This window comes from Eptatretus burgeri, chromosome 18 (genome assembly GCF_056783735.1).
Source record: "Eptatretus burgeri isolate ZD-2024b chromosome 18, Ebu_testis_v1, whole genome shotgun sequence".
NCBI lineage: Eukaryota > Metazoa > Chordata > Myxini > Myxiniformes > Myxinidae > Eptatretus > Eptatretus burgeri.
Genome location: NC_140978.1, coordinates 21,152,922 through 21,173,458, shown reverse-complemented (window position 1 = coordinate 21,173,458; position 20,537 = coordinate 21,152,922). Strand labels below are relative to the sequence as shown.

Genomic DNA, 20,537 nt, shown 5'->3' with positions numbered 1-20,537 from the left:
ATATAAAGTTTTTGTTTGTTTGTTCTGGTTTTTTGAAACGAAGAAAGGAAACAGAAATTTGATAGGATAGGATAGTGTTGACGAAATAGAAGCAAGATCCACGGGAATACGTCCCAACACTAATTAGCTAAATAAAGCACGGCAAACTTTCTATCTGAGGAAGGCCTTGAAAAAGGCCATTTCAAGTGTTGATAATACAAAACAAACATCACAAAACAACCAATGAACTTACATTAAATATTGCACGGGATAAAACACCTAGACGAAGGCACAACAACAAAAAAATGACGAATCCCAGCCAAAGCCCAGATTTGAATCCCATTGAGAATCTGTGGAAAGAATTGAAGATTGCTGTTCACCGACACTCCCCATCCAACTTGAGCAAATCTGCAAGGAAGAATGGGAGAAAATTCCCAAAATCCAGATGTGCAAAGCTGATATAGACATACCCAAGAAGACTCGAAGCTGTTGACGCTGCCAAAGGCGCTTCGACAAAGTATTGACTCAGGGAGGTGAATACTTATGTCAATTAGATATTTCTGCATTTAATTTTCAATAAATCTGTTTAAAAAAATTCTGAAAACATGTTATCTCTTTGTCATTATTGGGGTATTTTGTGTACATCGGTGACAAAAAATTTAAGTTTAATCTATTATCAATTCAGGCTGTAACATCAAAATGTGAAAAAGTCAAGGGGTGTGAATACTTTCTGAAGGCGCTGTGGATGGACACACAAAAGTAGATTACATTGGAGACTACAATGGCACCCAGAAGAGCACATACCTCCTCGAGGCTAAATAGTTTACACATTGTATCTCACTGATAAACTGGATCCGGACCTGAACCAAAATCAAATTGGCTTGTTTTTTTTTTTACCTACCGACCCAACTCATCCACCGTTTTGTCATAACTTATCCATAACTTTTTGAGATATCGTGCAATATATCGTTTTTCACCCCATCTCTCAATGGTGAAGAATCACTTCAGAAATTATTGTATCCTGATGCGGATATTCACCAAAATCGAATTAATTCATCCTTGTTCACACACCCAACCTGCCCACCGAATTTTCTCAAAATCCCTCCAGAACTTTTTGAGATACCCTGCTCACAGACAAACAGGGGTGAAAGCATAACCTCCATCCACATTCGGTGGCGGAGGTAAATATGAGTAAGAAACTTGCAACTCCTCAAATTAGTTACATTATTAGTGGTTTGGTTCCATTCTTGATGTGATAAACAGGTGGATATCTTCAAGATCTGTAGTGATTGATGAACGTTCGTAGGCTACAAGGGTAAGAAATTATCGGTAAACAGGCAACCAGTGTTACTTGAAGAAAGCTTGAGAGATCACTAATGGAAGCTTGCAAAGTAAGTGGCATTTCAATGTGCTTTTAATGAGTCAGTAGAGAATGGGATATTGCCATTAGGGACCCAGGAAAACATTTCAGCATACAGCTGTAATGGCTGTTGAGGACATTTTGCGAGAAAGATGAGTTATTGAGAGCGGTTGGGCTTGCTGCTGTCATAGGCAGAGCTTAACACGCGGTGCAGAGTGCAAAACGCCAACCGATGAGGAAATACACAATTACTCATGCTCCCCGAGTCGTTAAAGGACTTGATACATGTTGAACTGTACCTTAAGAGTCATGTCATCAGAACAGGATGCGAGAAGAGAGCCCGACGGATCCCACTTGATGGCATTCACTTCATTCTGGCAACAAAACAACCATAAGTAATATTACCACTAGTATAACAATCACAAAAATTGCCAAACCAAGATGGTTCCTATATAATTATCTGAAGGGGAGAATATGGTGGTGGAAGGGCTGGAATAACGAGGAAAAGGTAAAATACTGAAAACAATGATGAGGAGGAAAGCAAGGGAAACTGACCGTATGTCCCTGGAAGGTTTTGACCGGCCGATCAGTTCCCAGTCGACAAATGTGAATGCACATGTCTGTACTGCAGGAGGCAAAGCTCGTGTTGCTCTGCCAGTCTACATCGAGTGCAGGGGCTGTATGGAGGCAGAGATGGAAGATATGGTGTGAAAGTGCTAAAGAGTTGTAAAAAGGAGTAGTAAAAGATAACAGAGGAAGTTAGAGGGACAAAAGGGTCAGAAAGTCAGCAACAGAGTACAGTGGCAGGCCCAGGTATGATAGGGCCAAAACACGTGGAGGGTGCCCACAAATGACAGGGCCAGAGAAAGAGAGGGGGGCAGGCACAGAATCAGAAAAAATGACAATGGTAATTTGCAATCATTTCCCAAAACAAGAACAGACCGGAGTGGAATGGGAATTGCTGTTTGGCTTCTCCTGTTTGCGCATCCCATATAATTGTTGTCTGATGGGAGAGATCAAAGTGGGAAACAAAAGTGGAAATGTTATTAATTTATTGGGGAAAATGAAGAAAGACGACAAATTCCTTATTCCCCAAACCCCCAGCTATCTATATTAGTTTCTCATGATTCTCGTCTGAGCCCCCTTGTGACCCTTACCTTATCCACACCAGCACTTAGTATGTAGTTTCCTCGTTTGTTCCACTTCAGAGCAAATATGGGTCCCTTGTGCTGCCCGAGTGTGCTGGCCAGGTTTCCTGCACCAGTCAGAGGCGGCATTAGGGTTACACAATTTCATGGGGTCCCGAGGCAACAAGGGTCCCCACGCGACCGATTGTGGTCCACAATCTTTTGAGATGGGACCACAAAGGTTGGGGGGGGGGTGGTGGTTCACTTTTCTGACAAAACACAACAACTTGTGAGTGGTGATAAACATAGTGAAAAAGGAACGCTCCTTCTCAAGAAAAAACTGGAACGGCACTCTTTGACGTTGCGACGTCGGCAGATATGCCTCTGCCCACATTATTATACATACTTGTACCAAGTTTAATTTAAATCCCTGAACCCAGATTTAAAATATTAAATAATTCTGGCTACTAGACCATGCGTCCGATCAGGTTAAAAGTTAAAACATATATTCCCCATGACCACAAGATCATAATTGTAAAACGTTTCACATCGATTTATGAAGCGGTTCAAGAAAAATAATTTTAAAAATATTTTTGTTCTTTCAAATATGGCTGCCAGACGATGTGACCTATAATGAATTCATGAACAACGGGGTATCCCCAAGTCTTGGGGAACATGTTTGTGAAGTTTCTCTCAATCTGTCAAGCCGTTCTGGAGAATATTTTTAAAGGTTTATTCTTCAAAAAAAATCATAGCTGCCAAGCCATGTGACCTATGACATCATAGGTGGAGAACTTTTTGTTCGTCATGGATAGGCGATTATACCTGTAAAGTTTTACCTCAATCTGTTCAGCTGTTTCGGAGAAGATTTTTACGTTAAAAAAACATGCCTGCTGCACCACGTGACCGATGATATCATCATTTTTCCCCCAATAACAATTTAGCCGTAGATGACCCTCAAAATTTTTCTAAAAGCGGTCGACGTATGCAATTATGATGTCGTAACGATGCCACCTCTGACATCATCAAAAAAAATCACAGTTTCCCATGGGGGAGTACTTCACATGTGCTATGTTTCATTTTTTTTTCCAAGGAGCGGTTTCAGAGATGCAGAGGTCCAAAGTTTTTCCTTTTTCACAACATGGCTGCCACACCACGTTACCTATGATATTGTTACGGCTGTGGAAATTCGCTGAGCAACATATAGGTCCTTAGTTCAGTTATGCCGATAAGTCTGTGTTCAGATAGATTTCCCCACCGTTGTCTCATGGGGATTATTTGTATGATCAGGGCTGTGATCTTTAAGTTCGCCGTTATTCTTTTGCTATCGTTATTTTGGACCAACCGCTTCACAACACCCACCTCCACCACCAACATCGCTGTCAACAACCGCTTCACAACAACCACCTCCACCACCAACATCGCTCTCAACAACCGCTTCAGAACAACCACCTGAACCACCACCGCCCAACCACACCACCCTCACGACCATCACAAAACACCATGCCACGTTAACCACAACATTCACAACCGTGTTTCCACCTCGGCACAAGGTTGCGAGAAGCTTGGCATTCATCGGGGGAGAACGGACGACGGCCCCACCCCCCAAGCGAATAACATCTGCGCCGGCCAGCGCAGCAGGAGAACCCAACAAAAAGAGTTATAAAGCGACACCACTCGCTATGAAGAAACGACACCCTGGAAAAGGGAAAGAAAGGCCCCGATTTGGCGAGGAAAACGCCCTTCTTCTGGAAGTTTCCCGTGCGTGCTGGAAGAAGGGAGGGGCAAGGCGCCAGGGGGGATAAAAGGGCGTGCTGAAGCACGTTGTGGGGTTGTTGTCGAGTTGGATCTGCTGAGGGTCAGTCGGTCTGTCTCTCGGGGTTGTGAGGTGCTGAGGTCTGGAGGTCTGGAGGTCATGGTCACTTGCTCCCTATCCGTCGAGTCGGTCTCTCTCTATCTGGGTCTCCCTCACTCGCGGTCGCTCTCCGAGTCGTCGGCTGCGGGAGGTTGTGGAGGCATGTGGAAAGGAGGAGAGAGCGGAGCCAAGGCGTGTCGCCCGCCGAGCCGTGCCTTACCGTGGGTCGTGGAGACGGGACATCGCGGGCCGCCCCAGCAAGGTCGATGATGGTAGATGGTAGGTAAAAACATATAGGTAGATGATGGTTGACCCACTTCCCAGTAAGCTTTCTGAGGCCAAATGACACCCAATAAGTTTCATTCGCTTACCAGGGAGCTTCCTTTGGCCAATAGACCCCCTCCCCCATTTTTTTTCTTCCCTCTTTTGCTCCAACGAAAAGTAGGCCTGAAATGTCACCTTCTGTTGTTTCCACGGCAGATCAATCACCATTAAAGGTATTTTACGACCCTCATATAGTTTCACCCACTTCCACCCAAGGTATTATGGCCTGAGGAAGCTCACTGAGAAGCAGGTGAAACGTCACCTGAGATGGGATCTGTTCTTGCTTATTACAGCGCGTGCGCTGTATACAATTGCACTGAGTTTGAAATGTCCCCGGTGTCCCCTCCCCCCCCCCACATGCCTCAAGTGAGCCAATGACGGCCGTCCGATAGATGGCAGTGCGTAACCTAGATGGAAATGGCGACAATTGACGGAAATACCCGAGTATGTCAATGGAAATTTGTGAAAATAATGTCTTATACAGTGAGGAGAACAAGTATTTGATACACTGCCGATTTTCCCACTTACAAAGCACATAGAGGTCTGTAATTTTTTATCATAGGAACACTTCAACTGTGAAAGACGGAATCTAAAACAAAAATCCTGAAAATCACATTGTATGATTTTAAAATAATTAATTTGCATTTTATTGCATGAAATAAGTATTTGATAAATCAGAAAAACAGAACTTAATATTTGGTACAGAAACCTTTGTTTTGCAATTACAGAGATCAGACGTTTCCTATAGTTCTTACCAAGGTTTGCACAGACTGCAGCAGGGATTTTGGCCCACTCCTCCATACAGATCTTCTCCAGATCCTTCAGGTTTCGGGGCTGTCGCTGGGCAACACAGACTTTCAGCTCCCTCCAAAGATTTTCTATTGGGTTCAGGTCTGGAGACTGGCTAGGCCACTCTAGGACCTTGAGATGCTTCTTATGGAGCCACTCCTTAGTTGTCCTGGCTGTGTGTTTCGGGTCGTTGTTATGCTGGAAGACCCAGCCACGCCCCATCTTCAATGCTCTTGTTGAGGGAAGGTGGTTGTTGGCCAAGATCTCGCGATACATGGCCCCATCCATCCTCCCCTCAATACGGTGCAGTCCTCCTGTCCCCTTTGCAGAAAAGCATCCCCAAAGAATGATGTTTCCACCTCCATGCTTCACGGTTGGGATGGTGTACTTGGGGTTGTACTCATCCTTCTTCTTCCTCCAAACACGGCGAGTGGAGTTTAAACCAAAAAGCTCTATCTCATCAGACCACATGACCTTCTCCCATTCCTCCTCTGGATCATCCAGATGGTCATTGGCAAACTTCAGACGGCATGGACATGCGCTGGCTTGAGAAGAGGGACATTGCGTGTGCTGCAGGATTTTAATCCATGATGGCGTCGTGTGTTACTTATGGTTTTCTTTGATACTGTGGTCCCAGCTCTCTTCAGGTCATTGACCAGGTCCTGCCGTGTAGTTCTGGGCTGATCCCTCACCTTTCTCATGATCAATGAGGCTCCACGAGGTGAGATCTTGCATGGAGCCCCAGACCGAGGGAGATTGACTGGTATCTCGAACTTCTTCCATTTTCGAATAATTGCGCCAACAGTTGTTGCCTTCTCACCAAGCTGCTTGCCTATTGTCCTGGAGCCCATCCCAGCCTTGTGCAAGTCTACAATTTTGTCCCTGATGTCCTTAGACAGCTTTCTGGTCTTGCCCATTGTGGAGAGGTTGGAGTCTGATTGATTGAGTGTGGACAGCTGTCTTTTATGCAGATAACGAGTTCAAACAGGTGCAGTTAATACAGGTAATGAGTGGAGAGTGGGAGGGCTTCTTAAAGACAAAACTAACAGGTCTGTGAGAGCCGGAATTCTTACTGGTTGGAAGGTGATCAAATACTTATTTCATGCAATAAAATGCAAATTAATTATTTAAAAATCATACGATGTGATTTTCAGGATTTTTGTTTTCGATTCCGTCTTTCACAGTTGAAGTGTACCTATGATAAAAATTACAGACCTCTACGTGTTTTGTAAGTGGGAAAACCTGCAAAATCGGCAGTGTATCAAATTCTTGTTCTCCCCACTGTACATGTGAAAATGATTGAATTTATTGCTTGACGGAAAAAAAAAAAACAAGAAACGCTCCCCTCTCATGTACGAACGAACGAAAGACGTCATTTCCACCCACCATGGCATTTCGCGCCAAACGCCGAAAGCCAAGTTCTTCTTATGCCATCATTCTCTTTAATATTAGCCACGCGCTGTATTGAAGGATCTCACTTGTTTATTATTGGATTAGCAGGGTAGTTGTTACGTTTTGGTTGGAGGCACCTTTTTCTCCTTTTTAAAATGTATAGACCCCACTTGGCCACTATTGCATTTTGCATGGGGCCTTCAAATAACTAACACAGCCACTGCACACAGTACCGCTTGCAAGCACACCCCAATGCTAAGGACCCAGCACAAAATACACAAATGTGTCACTGAGAATGATGACCTACCATCCTTGGTCCATATGCGGGCAAAGCCATCGTACGAGCCGGTGGCAAGTAGAGAACCTTCGCTCTGCAAAGATGCATCATCAGAACAACCACGATCACGATTGATCCTTACATTGCCAGTGAGGATTGATATTAATCATGAATCTGGCAATTAATTATAATGACACAAACGGGTCTCACATTCCAATCTAATGATGTGACGTCCTTGTTGCTGGGGACGTCCTGCCCTCCCTCGCGAATACAGTGTCTCAAAACCAACTGGTTAGCGCCACTCGCCCCACTCTCACGCAGGTCCCAGATCCGTGCTGTTGAGTCTCCGGAGCTAGGTTGAAAAAAACATGGTTTAAGAGTGGCGAGTTACACGTCCCCTGACATGCATTCCAATTTACCATTAGCAAACATGGTGACCAACGGAAAAGATAAAATTTGAGGACACACCCAGAGGCGAGAAGGTCACAAACTGGGTTCCAGGCGCAGATAAAAACCTCAGACTCGTGGCCCCTGAGAACAGTGGCCTTGTTGGCTGGGATCTCAATATCTCCATCGCCTCCATCCACCTCCATGCCCTCTGGTAGGCTGTCTGCAAATCCGAGCACCTCTTGTAGGTCATCGGTCTTTAGCACACTGCCTATAAACAAGGCTAAAGTGAAAAATAGTGTCACTGACAGGAAATGGTGAAATGGATTGGCACCCACTAAACGGTTAACTGCGAGAAACATCTGAAGCCTTACTAGTAATCCCATGACCCCCGTTCTCCAATGGCTCGCCATTTTTAGCTCCTCCTGGTGGGACTTGTACGACGGCACCAGTTCCAGCTACCGGTTGCTGCTGCTGCTGCTGCTGCTGTTGTTGCTGCTGCTGCTGCTGCTGTTGTTGTTGTTGTTGTTGTTGCTGCTGGTGCTGCTGCTGCTGCAGCTGCAGCTGCTGCTGCTGCTGCTGCTGTTGTTGTTGCTGTTGCTGTGCTATCTTCTCCCTGTAGGCTTGTTGTCTTGTTGAAACGACGTCAGGCATAACGGCATCAATGAGCGAGAGAGAATCAATTGGGCGACCTTCAAACACTGTTCCATCCTGCATAGGAGAGTAGGGGAGGCATCAGGAAGAGCAAGATTAGGGCAGTAGAGTGCAAGAAAATAAAAGAAAAAAAGCAATGACAAGAGAGTGGGCATGTAGCTTGGATCCCATTCATTCATATGGATGCAGTGCCTGGTCGCTGACTGCATTATTTCTGAATGTGTGGTGATGCCACTGATGCAGTGCTCCCCTATCCTGATATATATTTGGCAGGAATTTAGAATTTGGCCAGGTAATTGTATACAATGGCCAACTGTTTTTGAAATGTACCGTGGGGGGATCTTTCATGTTCATAAACATACAGAACTCTGGCTTATCATCCCCTCCAAAGGAAAGTGTACTAATTGATGCACTGTATTGCTTTTACAGTCAGAACCAAGATGAGACGTCTGAGGACCGATCCAGACGATTCAGCTCAAAGGTGACAGCTCTACCAACAAACCATTCTGTAAACTTCAGAAACGGAGTATGGGCGGGCGTAGACAAAGAGACAGAATGGGGGGCTCAGACGGTACAGCCTCCCCTATAAACTGCACAACAATCTTTCACCTTACCACTGCAATGATATACCTCATTAATGGAGATCTCAGCTTCCACATACTGAAGCCCCTTCTGGATGATGGAGATGAGTGCCGCAGGGGGCACTAGTGCACCGTTGATAGTCGATTGACTTATGTGACTCTCGATTCCAAATGTAAATGCAGAGTGTGAGAAACCTGAAAAAGGAGACCAACATTATTACTTTCATTCTGAACAAAAAGTGTGTCATGGTTAATAAAAGGAACAGGATTAGGGATGACCGTGTGGGTTTGCCAAATCCACTCACACCAAAGTGTAAGAGGTTCAAATGGAATTTCCAAACCCACTCAGTACAGTAAACCCTCAAATATCACTGGTTCTAACATCGTGGGATTCGACCAATTGTGGGCAACCTCTTGTGTTTCGATTTAATTCTCGTGGTATGTCATTTCGTTCACTCACGGGTTTTTGAGCCGAGACGAGTCATTGTTTGCGTCCACGTGTACGATTACCTCCCATTACGGGCCTATTGTTGTTTCTCGCACACCATTAATTGCAGTAATCAGCTCAACATATGGAATGAAGCCAAATTTAATAATGACCTATCAGCAACAGGAAATGACATAAGGAAATCAGGTAATATGAGATTTACAAGATCTAATAGCTACACAAAAAGTTAATAATGGCAATGTAAAACAATGGACAAAATTAACTGTGCCAAAAGGCAATGAAAGGTTATGTCATTGTGCGAAAACAAACAAACAAAAAACATCGAGTTGTTAGATACTTTGGCAAGAGGTGAAAGTGCAGCATCTATGAGCCATAATTACGGGATTCATGAATCGACTGTGCGGTAAACGTTCGTCAAATATTCGTGCAAAATGTTCCTGACAGAAAAGCACAAAAGTTTCATTCCAGTCCCGTGATCCTCATATTGAAATGATGAAAAAAACAAAAAGCACTTAATGTTTGGATCGAAGACCAAACAGAAAAAAGTGCCTTTGAATGGACTGGTGATACAGCATAAACCACTGAGGATTTAGCCCTTTGAGTGGACCGGTGATAATGGAGAAATCATTGCAGATGTACCAACGTTTCCACGAGGCACCCGGGGCCGAAGGCTCCAGTTCAGCCATAGCAAACCATGATGCTGAAAAAAACTACCCACCACAGCTCATGGCACTCATCAAGGTGAAGGGATTCACACCGGAGAAGGTTTATAATGCTAAAGAGAAGGGATTATTTTGTAAGGGGATGCCATCTCGTACCTTCCTGTCCAAGCTCTACTCTGGGACAAGGTGGCTAAGGAACGTCTTTCCCTTCTTCTGTGTGGCAATGCAGCAGGCGCCTTCGTCGTGCTCCTGATGGTCCACCAGCCCTCGAAGGTCTACATTCACGTCTTTCTAACCCCCACCATCCCCCCTCAAGCATCATCATCATCTCAAGCTAAGTCTTGTGTTTACTATTTATGGCACAGTAGAGTATGAGTATGTAATGTTCTTATCCTCTCCCACCTCACTGTTTTGGAATAAATTGAAACGGTAAAGGTCTTGTTTGTGTATTATGCTGTATTTATTTTATTTACATGTTTATTTCAATGTTAACATGATTTTTATGACTTTATATGTATATTTCATTGGTGATATGTTTATTTCTGGCTGGCACTGATGTTTCTCTATATTTTCTCGAAGCCCAGGAACCGATCTCACCTTTACCATTGGCTCTTAGTTTTCACTACCGCGGCATTTTCCAGGAACGTAACCCCCATGATATTTGAGGGATTACTGTCTCGCAAAATTCGAAAGAACCTCCACACTCTACCCCAACACCCCCCCCCCCCTTTCCATCCCCAACACCCCCCCTCCCCCTTCTCCACCCCTTACCTGTGAGCCTATCGAACTAGGTTTTGACAAAGTATATCATTAAATTTCAAAAGGAAAATTACAAATGTTGGTGTAAACGGTTCTAACTATGGCAGATTTCATTCTTAATAAGTACCTGGTATCATAATGACAGTTCAATGTGCTAAAATTTAACTCAACAATTGATTAAGTATTCTTATACCTAAGTATGCAGCGCAGAAACTCAACAATTCATTAAGTATTCTTATACCTCAGTATGCAGCGCAGAAACAGCAGTCACATGTTCGCATCAACCACACATCTGAAACAACAAACTTGAAGCATGAATCTACCTGACTCCTGCAAGTAGCGATAGACCAGGAAGTTGACCTCATCACTGCTGATGCTCATGATTCCTGATCCAAAAGGTGCTCAAGCTGCAGCTCATCAGCTCCAAAAGGTCCTCAAGCTGCAATTCCAACCAATGGAGACTCCGTCCTGCCCACACTGAATTGCAGTCATATATAAACATGAAGACATCGGCGACTTTAGTTTCCATAGATGAGAGTCATTATGGTCTCGATATCAATGGGACTTAGTGAGCGATGACGGTACTGTTACTGCAACTACAGGGTATTAAGAGCCATCATATCAAGTTCAAGTGACCCTTGCTGTTGGAAAGGTACTGTGATGTCATCGATTCAAAATTCAAGGCACTAAGTTTTTGCATGCCCTGTGAAATGTACTTTCTAAACCTGTGGTTAATTTCCTTCGCAATATTCTTTGATTTGTTCCAGAGTCGTATTGGGTTCTTATTTATGGCAATAACCAAAAACATATCATTGTTCTCTTGATGTCATTTATTAATAAATAAAAAAGAGACGAGAAACCCATGCAAAGTCATGATCAAATCAAATAGAGTGGTTGTACCAAAGGAAAGGGCTTTCACCTCTAATGGGTTGCTTTGCAGACAAAAACTCACTTGCGTATCAAAAAAGGAAGATACAGGAAAGCGGAAATAAAATGGAAGAGGTAGGTGATGTTAATGAGAGCACGGTTTGGAGAGCAATAAGAACAACAAGAGCAATAATTGCTTTGCAATACATGTCCCTTTATGGTCCCAATGAATGTTCAGGAGATAAAAATGTGTTTGCGTTTAACGCACACTCGAGCTGATGCCGGAACCAAAATAAAGAAGAAAGTCTAACCCACCATGTATCGTTTGTTTCTAGGCTTTGCCAATTTCATTTTAAAAACTCGATGGTATTCATAGAATACTTACCCCACGCAGTCTTGAGAAAGACTTGGTGTAAGCCAACTTTTCTGTTTTTTTTTTAAGGTTTATTTTTTCTTTGATCAAATATGGTGCCAGACCAGTGATCGATGATGTCACCTTTATCAAATTCGATCTCCGAACGTCTCTGTTCCCCATTGTTTTGTCCTTCCCTCTCCCACCCCTCTTGTATTATGCCCCGCCCCCCCACCTTTTGCTGTGTGTTGTGTGTTAGCTCTCATACGAGCCTTGACAATGTATACAAAATAATATGTACAAATATATATAGATATATATATATATATATATATATATATATATATATATATATATATATATATATATATATATATTTCCCATGGGTTGTACAATTAAAGTTTTGCATCGATCGGTTGGCAGTTTCAACAATTGCAGATAAAAAAAATTTTTTCATACTGACCTCATCCTCAAGTGTTGCACTTGCCAAATTAAGACGTCATAATGAAGGCACCGATGACACCATCATTAACAAATCTTGTTCCCCCATGGGGAGTACTTGACAATGAGCCATTGCAATTTTTTCCCATGGAGCAGTTTCGGAGATATAGGCTGCAAAGTTTTTCAGTTTTTCTAAGATGGTGCCTGTACCACGTGACATATGATGTCATAATTATTATAAATTCCTACAGGTGGTGACGCACCTATGGTCAAAATTTTGTGTCAATTGGATCAACAGTTGCAAAGAAATTTTTTTTTCATCACTTATCGAATCAAGCGTTGTACTTGTCGAATGACGTCAAAATGAAGAGAGCAATGACATCATCGTTAACACATCTTATTCCCCATGGGGAGTACTTGACAATGAGTCCTGTGTATGTTTTTTTCCATGGAGAGGTTTCGTTGACATAAAGGTGCAGTTTTTCAGTTTTTCCAGAATGGACCTGTACCACCAATGGGGAATACATGACCTGTGACGTCATAATTATGACTAAAAAAATTATACAGGAGGCGGCGCACTTATTTGGAAAATTTAGCATCTCCACATGGGGAATAAGTGTGATTTTGATGATGCCATAATTGCATTGTAGAACGCTACATCTGATAAGTTTGAAAATTTTGGCATCATTCCAGGATATGTAGGGATCAAATGGTCCACATAAAAAAATTTGATGACTATTAGCCAAGTTATTCGGCAGCCATATTGTTAAAAAAAACAAAAAAACCTTCAAAAATATTCTTCTCTGAAGTGGCTGAACAGATTGAGGCGAAACTTTATACGTATGACCATGCGTCCATGAGGGAGAAAAGGTTCACACACATGACGTCATAGGTCACATGGTGTGGCAGCCATATTGGATACACCCGTAAACCTATAAAAAAATCTTCTTCTCCAGAACGGCTGGACAGATCGAGGGAAAACTTCACACAAATGTTCCCCAAGCCTTTGACGTACAAGTTTGTTGAGGAATAATTGATAGATCACAAGATTTAGCAGCAATATTGGAGTGACGAAAGATATTAATGTTTTCTCTGGAACCGCTTAATCAATGTGAAACTTCAGATTTATGATCAAGTAGTGATGGGGAATACATGTTTTAAATTTCAACTTGACCGGATGCATGGTCTGACACAGTGAGAATTGTTTGATTTTTCTTTGATTTTTTTGAATAAAGCTCACTTGGCTGTGCCTGGATGGGTTTGAGGGTAGAGGAGTAGCAGCTGAAATGTCATTCCTATTCAGGTTCCTCCTGATGACTTCATCTTTGCTTTTTGCTTGTTTGGGTTCGTTCTCATTATTCCAATGCAGGACTGTACCTATTTGGTCTTCCATTTGATTTGAACTGAATTTATTTTAATCCCATTCAAAATCAAATTGAACAAGAACTGCCACTTTATAACTGCTGGCAGTGATGACCGGGCACACAGACGTCCGCCTTTGATACAACATGAGACTTACATGATAGTCGCAAAGTTTCACATCGATAGGATAAGTGGTTCCAGAGAAAACAATATTTAATATTGTTCTTGAATCCAACATGGCTGCCAAACCATGTGACCTATCAATTATTCATGAACAAACTTATATTCACTACCCTTGAGCAATACTTTGTGAAGTTTCCCCTTGATCTGTTGAGCCGTTCTGCAGATGTTTGAAAGTTTTAGCGTTAATTCAATATGGCCGCCAAACCATGTGACCTATCGATTAGAAATTAACAAACTTGTGAAAGGATGTCTTGGGGAAAGTGTGTGTGAATTTTTGCCTCAATCTGTCCAGCCGTTCTGGAAAAGATTTTTAAAATGTATGTTTTCAATCCAAGATGGCTGACGAACCATGTGACCTATGACATCATAAATTTACATTCTGCCTCCAATCCTGTACTGGAACACGTGCTTGAATTTTCGTGTTAATCGGATAAGGTGCGTTCTCCATCCAAGATGGCCGCCAAACCATGTGACTTGTGACTTGTGACATCACAATTTTTACCATGCGTGCATACACAATAGTAGATGATAGTTGCAACTTTTCACTTCGATAGATGAAGCAGTTCCAGAGAAAACATTATTTATTTTTTTTTCTTAAATCCAACATGGCTGCCAAACCATGTGACCTATCAATTATTCATGAACAAACCTACATTCCTTATGCTTGAACAATATGTGTGTGAAGTTTCCCCTTGATCTTATCAGCCGTTCTGGAGAAGAAGTTTGAAGGTTTTATGGTTAATTCAATATGGCCGCCAAACCATGTGACCGATCACTAAGAAATTAACAAACTTGTGAAAGGATGTCTTGGAGAAAGTGTGTGTGAAATTTTTCCTCAATATGTCCAGCTGTTCTGGAGAAGATTTTTAAAATTTATTAATTTTCAATCCAAGATGGCTGACGATCCATGTGACGTATGACATCAGAAATTTACATTCTGTTTCATATCATGGAGGGGAACAGGTGTCTGAAGTTTCGTGTTAATTGGATATGGTGCGTTTTTCTCTCCAAAATGGCTGCCAAACCATGTGACTTGTGATGTCATAATTTTTACCATGGATGTAGTAGACATATAGATAGATGATGGATGCAAATTTTTGCTTCGATGGGTTTAGTAGTTCCGGAGAAAATATTATTTTTTTTCTTAAATCCAACATGGCTGCCAAACCATGTGACCTATCAATTATTTATTAACAAACTTATATCCCCTACCCAAGGAAAATACATTTGTGAAGTTTACCCTTGACCTGACCAGCCGTTCTGGAGAAGATGTTTGAAGGTTTTAAGGTAAATTCAATATGGCCACCAAACCATGTGACCTATCAATAAGAAATTAACAAGCTTGAAAAAGAACATCATGGGGGAAAGTGTGTGTAAAGTTTCGCCGCAATCTGTCCAGCCGTTCTGGAGGAGTTAAAAAAAAAAATTCAAAACAAGATGGCTGCCGAACCAAGTCACCTATGACATCATAAGATTTTTTTCTTCGGTGAATTGTGTAGATGAGGCTCAAGACATTTCAGATTTTTCCCATGCAGCGTTCTACTTGACGAATTTTCACCGGGATACCGCTTCACTGATGATGTCACGAAAAATCACCCGTGTTCCCGATGGGGATTTCATTAAAATGTATGAAGCAAAAAAATTTTCCATTGCACGGTTTCAGAGATACAGAGGTCCAAAGTTTATCGATTTTTTTTCAAGATGGCGCAAGTACCACGTGACCTATGACATCACAATTATCAATTAAGTATGCCATCAAAAAAAGATACATACTATGGTGAAAATTTCGTGTCGATCGGACTTACCGCTCCTGAGAAAATGATTTTTAAAGCGAAAAAACCCACAAATTGCTGGCGGAAAAAGAATAAGGAAATAAGAAATAAACAGAAGAAAAACAATAGGTTACCCAGTCCATTTGACTGGGTATCCTAATAATGAATTATAAAAAAGTCATGGGTCAGGGTCAGGGGTCCAATCAAAACGGGACATCTTGGTACCTGGTCATCACTGCCAGCAGTGACAAAGTGGGAGTTCTAATTATGTCATTAATTACGTAACATACCAGTACACAAACGCCACACAAAACAGCACAAATACCACATAAAACGAGTCCTGGTGAGGGTATGCAATCTCTGATTGCTCTTTTTCTTGTTTGTTGATTGCATTTATGGTGATGTGGGTGTGGATGTGTATTTTAGTTTCCAATGTTCATTGGGGGGATGTTTTGGATGATGTCACTGTAGTGTCTTTGTGGTGTCGCTATAATGTGTCTAGGGGCCTGTGAGTGGTTGCACATGTTGTGGCAAGAGTGGTTTACGTTGGTACTTGCCGTTGCAAGGAACTGTGCACCTCTCATGTCCAAGTGATGTTTGCTTTTTAGCATTTTTACCTCTGTGTGTTGGTGCTCGACGGGTGCTGTTAATGTGCAACATGTGATGAAGCGAAGGGCTTTGTTACCTCCACCACCAAAGGTGGAGGAGGTTACGTTTTCACCCCTTTCTGTCTCTTTGTTTGTTTGTGTACAGGATATCTTAAAAGTTGTGGACGGATCCGGATGAAATTTTGTGGACAGGTTTGGTATGTGACAAAGACGAACTGATTAGATATTGGTGAAGATCCAGATCCGGCTAATAGAATTTTTATAAGCGATTCTTCACCATTGAGAAATAGGGCCAAAAATGATATGCAGCACGATAACCTCAAAAAGTTTTGGACGGATTGGGACAAAACTTGGTGGACACATTGGGTGTGTGACAAGGAGGAATTGATTCCATTTTGGTGAAGATCCGAATCTGGATCCGAATGTGATAATTTCTTAAGTGATTCTTCACCATTGAGTGATTGTTCGAAACTGATAAATAGCACGATATCTCAAAATGTTGTGGACGGATTCAGGTGAAACTTGGTGGACAAATTGGATGTGTGGCAAGAACAAATTGATTCGATTTTGGTGAAGATCTGAATCTGGATCTGGATACGAGAATTATTTAGTTTTTAAATTGATTCTTCACCATTGAGAGATGGGGCCAAAGACGATATAGTACTGTATAGCATGATATTTGAAAAATGTAATGGGCCCGATATGTTCTCGTAGATCAGGCATGCGGAGGTATACACTCTATCAAGTGCTGTTCTAGTTTCGTATGGTCTGCAGGGTGTTGAGAAGTGCGTTTGATCAGTTGGAGGCCCAAGATAAGCTGGCATAGTTAACGACTGATCTAATGTACTGTTTGTATATTAGTGTTGTTTCTCTGTGGTGTCTGAAGTCAGTTCCTGTGAGTGCCTTAAGTGTGTTCAGCCTGGGTGTAGATTGTTTATTTTTTTTTTTTAATGTTTGTGATGTGATTTGAGAATGACATGTGGATGTGTTAAAAGTGATGCCGAGTATTTTTGTTTGGTGTGTGTGTGTGTGTGTGTGTGTGTGTGTGTGTGTGTGTGTGTGTGTGTGTGTGTGTGTGTGTGTGTGTGTGTGTGTGTGTGTGTGTGTGTGATCGGAATGTTGTTCAGTGTGATGCAGCGTAATGTTCCTTTGTGTAATTTGTTAAAAGAGTGACTGTTGATTTTGAGGGGACTACTTTCCGTCTGTTGATGGTCAGCCAGGTTTGCGGGGTGCTGAAGAAGAGTTGAAGTTGTGCTGTGGCAGTGTTGATGTTGCTATGAGTAGAGGTAATGGTTATATCATCCGCACGAGGCTATTCGTATGTTCTCAGGTGATTGTGGAATGTCGTGCATGAACAGATTAAAGAGTGTGGGCGGGAAGAGGACTGGCCTTGAGGGACTCCGTTACGAAAGTATCGTGTGCGTGATGACTTTCTGTAAAAAAAATTACGAACGACTGTCTGCATGATAGGTAGTTGGCCAGCCAGTGTTTGGTATTGTTGGGCATGTTTGTGTTGAGTGCTTTGTTTGTGAGTAGGAGTATTGGGAGTGTGTCAAATGCTTTGCTGATGTTTACTGTTGTAATAAAAGTCTATTTTGGTGGTTTTCTATTGTTGAAGCTTTCAAAGGTCTTTTGTGTGAAGTTTGTGACGAGAGTGGTGGTGGAGTGGTTTGGTCTGAATCCATACTAGGTGTGTGAGAGGGGGATGTGAGGGTTTGCGAGTGTATGAGGCGTTTTGTAACTTCAGAGGGTGTGCAAAGTAATGTGCAAGGTCTGTAGGAGGCTGCTTTGGTGGGATCTTTGTTTGGTTTAAGGAGGGAAATGATTTTGCTGTTTCCAAATTTGGGGAATTCTTGAGTGTTGGTTGGACAATTTTTTTTATATTTGTGAGGGCTGATATACTGTGTAGTCCAAGGTGTTTTAAATGTAAATTGGAGATGCAGGACTGGTAGCCTGTGAGTTTTTGATGATTTTGGTTGTTTGTGCGGGAGTGAATGGCAAGATGACAGGGTCAAGTTGGCAGCTTTGTTCGCTTCTCTCCTCTTTTCTGGGTCCGATGTGACTTGTGTTTGCGTAGAGGTCGATGAGGATGTTCGCTTGTTTCTCTGATGGTATGTTGTCTGTGGTAGTTATGGCTGCATGTGAGGGTGTTATGCCACTGTTGGAGTTAGTGATGCTGTTTATGGTTTTGAACAAGTGTTTGGTATTGGTTGAATGGTCTAGTGTGCGTAGAAAGGAGTGCTCATTTTGTGTTTTTTTTCACTATAATTTTGTAGAGTTCTCTGTTTAGTGTTTGAATCCTTTCTACTATGTCTGGTGCTTTGGGTGTTGGTGTGTTGTGTTTTAAAGTTGCGTCGTTGTTTGATGAGATGTACAATTTCTGGCATGTAGTTGGGGTTGTATTTTTGAAATTGCCCTTTTGGAATGTATTTAGTAGCTGCGGTTGTGATAATCATATTGAACTGTTTGATGTGGATGTCAATGTTGGTGATGTTGTTATTGATGAGTTGTTGGAATTCTTGTTCAGTGTTGTGCACAAAGTTATCCCACATCGCTTTTTTGTTATTTGTGAATATTTTGTTTGCGTTGAGGTTTATAGCTGTGCTTATGGTAATGCTGACAGGTAGGTGATCTGAAAGGAGTTGTTGCACTGTTCTCTCTGTGGTTGTGGTGAAAAGTGATGGAGAACAGAATGTTATGTCTGGTGATGAGTTATTGTAACCAGATTGATGTGGTGTGTGTGTGTGTGTGTGTGTGTGTGTGTGTGTGTGTGTGTGTGTGTGTGTGTGTGTGTGTGTGTGTGTGTGTGTGTGTGTGTGTGTGTGTGTGTGTGTGTGTGTGTGTGTGTGTGTGTGTGTGTGTGTGTGTGTGTGTGTGTGTTGGTCTAGACTCTAGATCATTGAATATAAATAACGAATTCAGTTGTGTGGCAATGGTTTGGCCTCTGGTGTTTGGTTGGTGATGGGTGTACCAGGCTGTGTCTTTGGTAATGAAGTCCCCTCCGATGATGGCGTTTGGGAAGGAACAAAGGTTCTGTAGTTGTGATGAACATTTGCTTGGTACAACGAGGGATGTGTCTGGTGGCATGGAAATGTTTATGATGTTCGTGTGTGCTTTGTTACCAGTTTCAATTTTGAAAGCTTGAAGTTCAAGTGTGTTGTCTGGTGGTATAAGTGCTTTTGCGTCCTGTGTGATATCTGAGTATTGAATAGAATTGTGAATATATGTAATGAGGCCTCCGCCTTTGGCATTTAGTCTGTTTGAACGTATAGGTGCATCGTTGGGAATGGTCGGCGTTTTGTTTTTGGCACAGGGAGGTGCAGAGCCGACTGCCACATTTTAGACCGCTCTCTTATCTGAGGGGTGGGGTGGGGCCTTTTGGGGTTGTGGGAACATTTTTCTAAGACAATGCACTGCAACTGGTGGAGACCACCTTCCTGATGTTATCTACCATAAATAATAAAAATGCAAGCTTTGAACATAAAACTTGTGTGTTTTCAATTATCGCATATCCAAATGTGTCATTGGGCTCTGCACCACCCTGTATGAGGGCTCGATGAATGTGTTTGTGAGAATGAAATGTTTAAGTTGCACGGCCTTGTTGACGAGCATCAAGGTTATGTGTGCGTTTCTGGGGTTGAGGCAGTCGGGGCCCCGGGTTGGTTTCTATGTCTCGGGCTAGAATGAGGAGAAAGGGGAGGACTGCCAGAGGGAGGATACTCCCCAAAGAAGAAAAATAGAGAAAGAAACGTTTGTTGTGGATATTTGATGCATGTGCGAGTGTCATGTGTGGTGTTTGAGCGTTTGTGTGTGAGGTGCTCGTGTGAAAGATGAGAGGGAGTGAGTCGGTCCATGGGGACCGATCGGCGCTCTGACCGTGACTGCGCTGCTCCAATGAATCCAGGCAGCAGGGAAGATTTGGTGCCGTCTTGCATCGTGGGGGGGGGGGGGGGAGTGCAAACAATGTGAAGAGGTATCCCCAATAATTGCTCCAATGGGTGTAAAACAGTGTGGTGGAGTCAGAGCAGCTGAACACTGATCCATGTATAATGTGACATTTTTATAAGTCTAAAAAGAGCATAAATCTGTGAAAAAATATTGACGAAATGCCCTGACACTCAAACTTGTTCTGTAACTTATCACAATAAAGCCATATCATAAGTTTAGGTTGAATATATGTTAAAGGGTATGGGAAAAAAGTGGGATAAACTACAGGTGGGACAGGCAGACAGATGGACGGATTGACGGAGAACAAACCCGTAGTCCCCTCTGGTAAAACTGGTAGGGGACAAAGAAGGGGGAGATGCATCTCAAAAAGAGGGCGTCTCAAACACACAGCAATGCAAACGAGAGCATCA

At 42.5% G+C, this 20,537-nt stretch overlaps 1 protein-coding gene across 4 annotated transcripts in view; it reads right to left on the bottom strand.

Annotated features, from left to right (window-relative positions):
* Positions 1–20,537, bottom strand: part of LOC147008704 (F-box-like/WD repeat-containing protein TBL1XR1) — a 31,272-nt gene that overhangs the window by 8,772 nt on the left and 1,963 nt on the right. Inside the window, exons 2-12 of one of the 4 annotated variants that reach the window (XM_085864433.1) lie at positions 20,056–20,107; positions 10,918–11,071; positions 8,775–8,920; positions 7,865–8,201; positions 7,572–7,773; positions 7,314–7,455; positions 7,134–7,197; positions 2,497–2,594; positions 2,282–2,342; positions 1,895–2,016; positions 1,639–1,713 (exon numbers count right to left, since the gene is read on the bottom strand). In XM_085864433.1, coding sequence (XP_085720559.1) covers positions 1,639–1,713; positions 1,895–2,016; positions 2,282–2,342; positions 2,497–2,594; positions 7,134–7,197; positions 7,314–7,455; positions 7,572–7,773; positions 7,865–8,201; positions 8,775–8,920; positions 10,918–10,975 — 1,305 coding nt within the window. In that variant the 5' untranslated portion in view covers positions 10,976–11,071; positions 20,056–20,107. The remainder of the gene's footprint in view (positions 1–1,638; positions 1,714–1,894; positions 2,017–2,281; positions 2,343–2,496; positions 2,595–7,133; positions 7,198–7,313; positions 7,456–7,571; positions 7,774–7,864; positions 8,202–8,774; positions 8,921–10,917; positions 11,072–20,055; positions 20,108–20,537) is intronic. The other 3 variants (XM_085864431.1, XM_085864434.1, XM_085864435.1) reach the window with 3 other exon arrangements.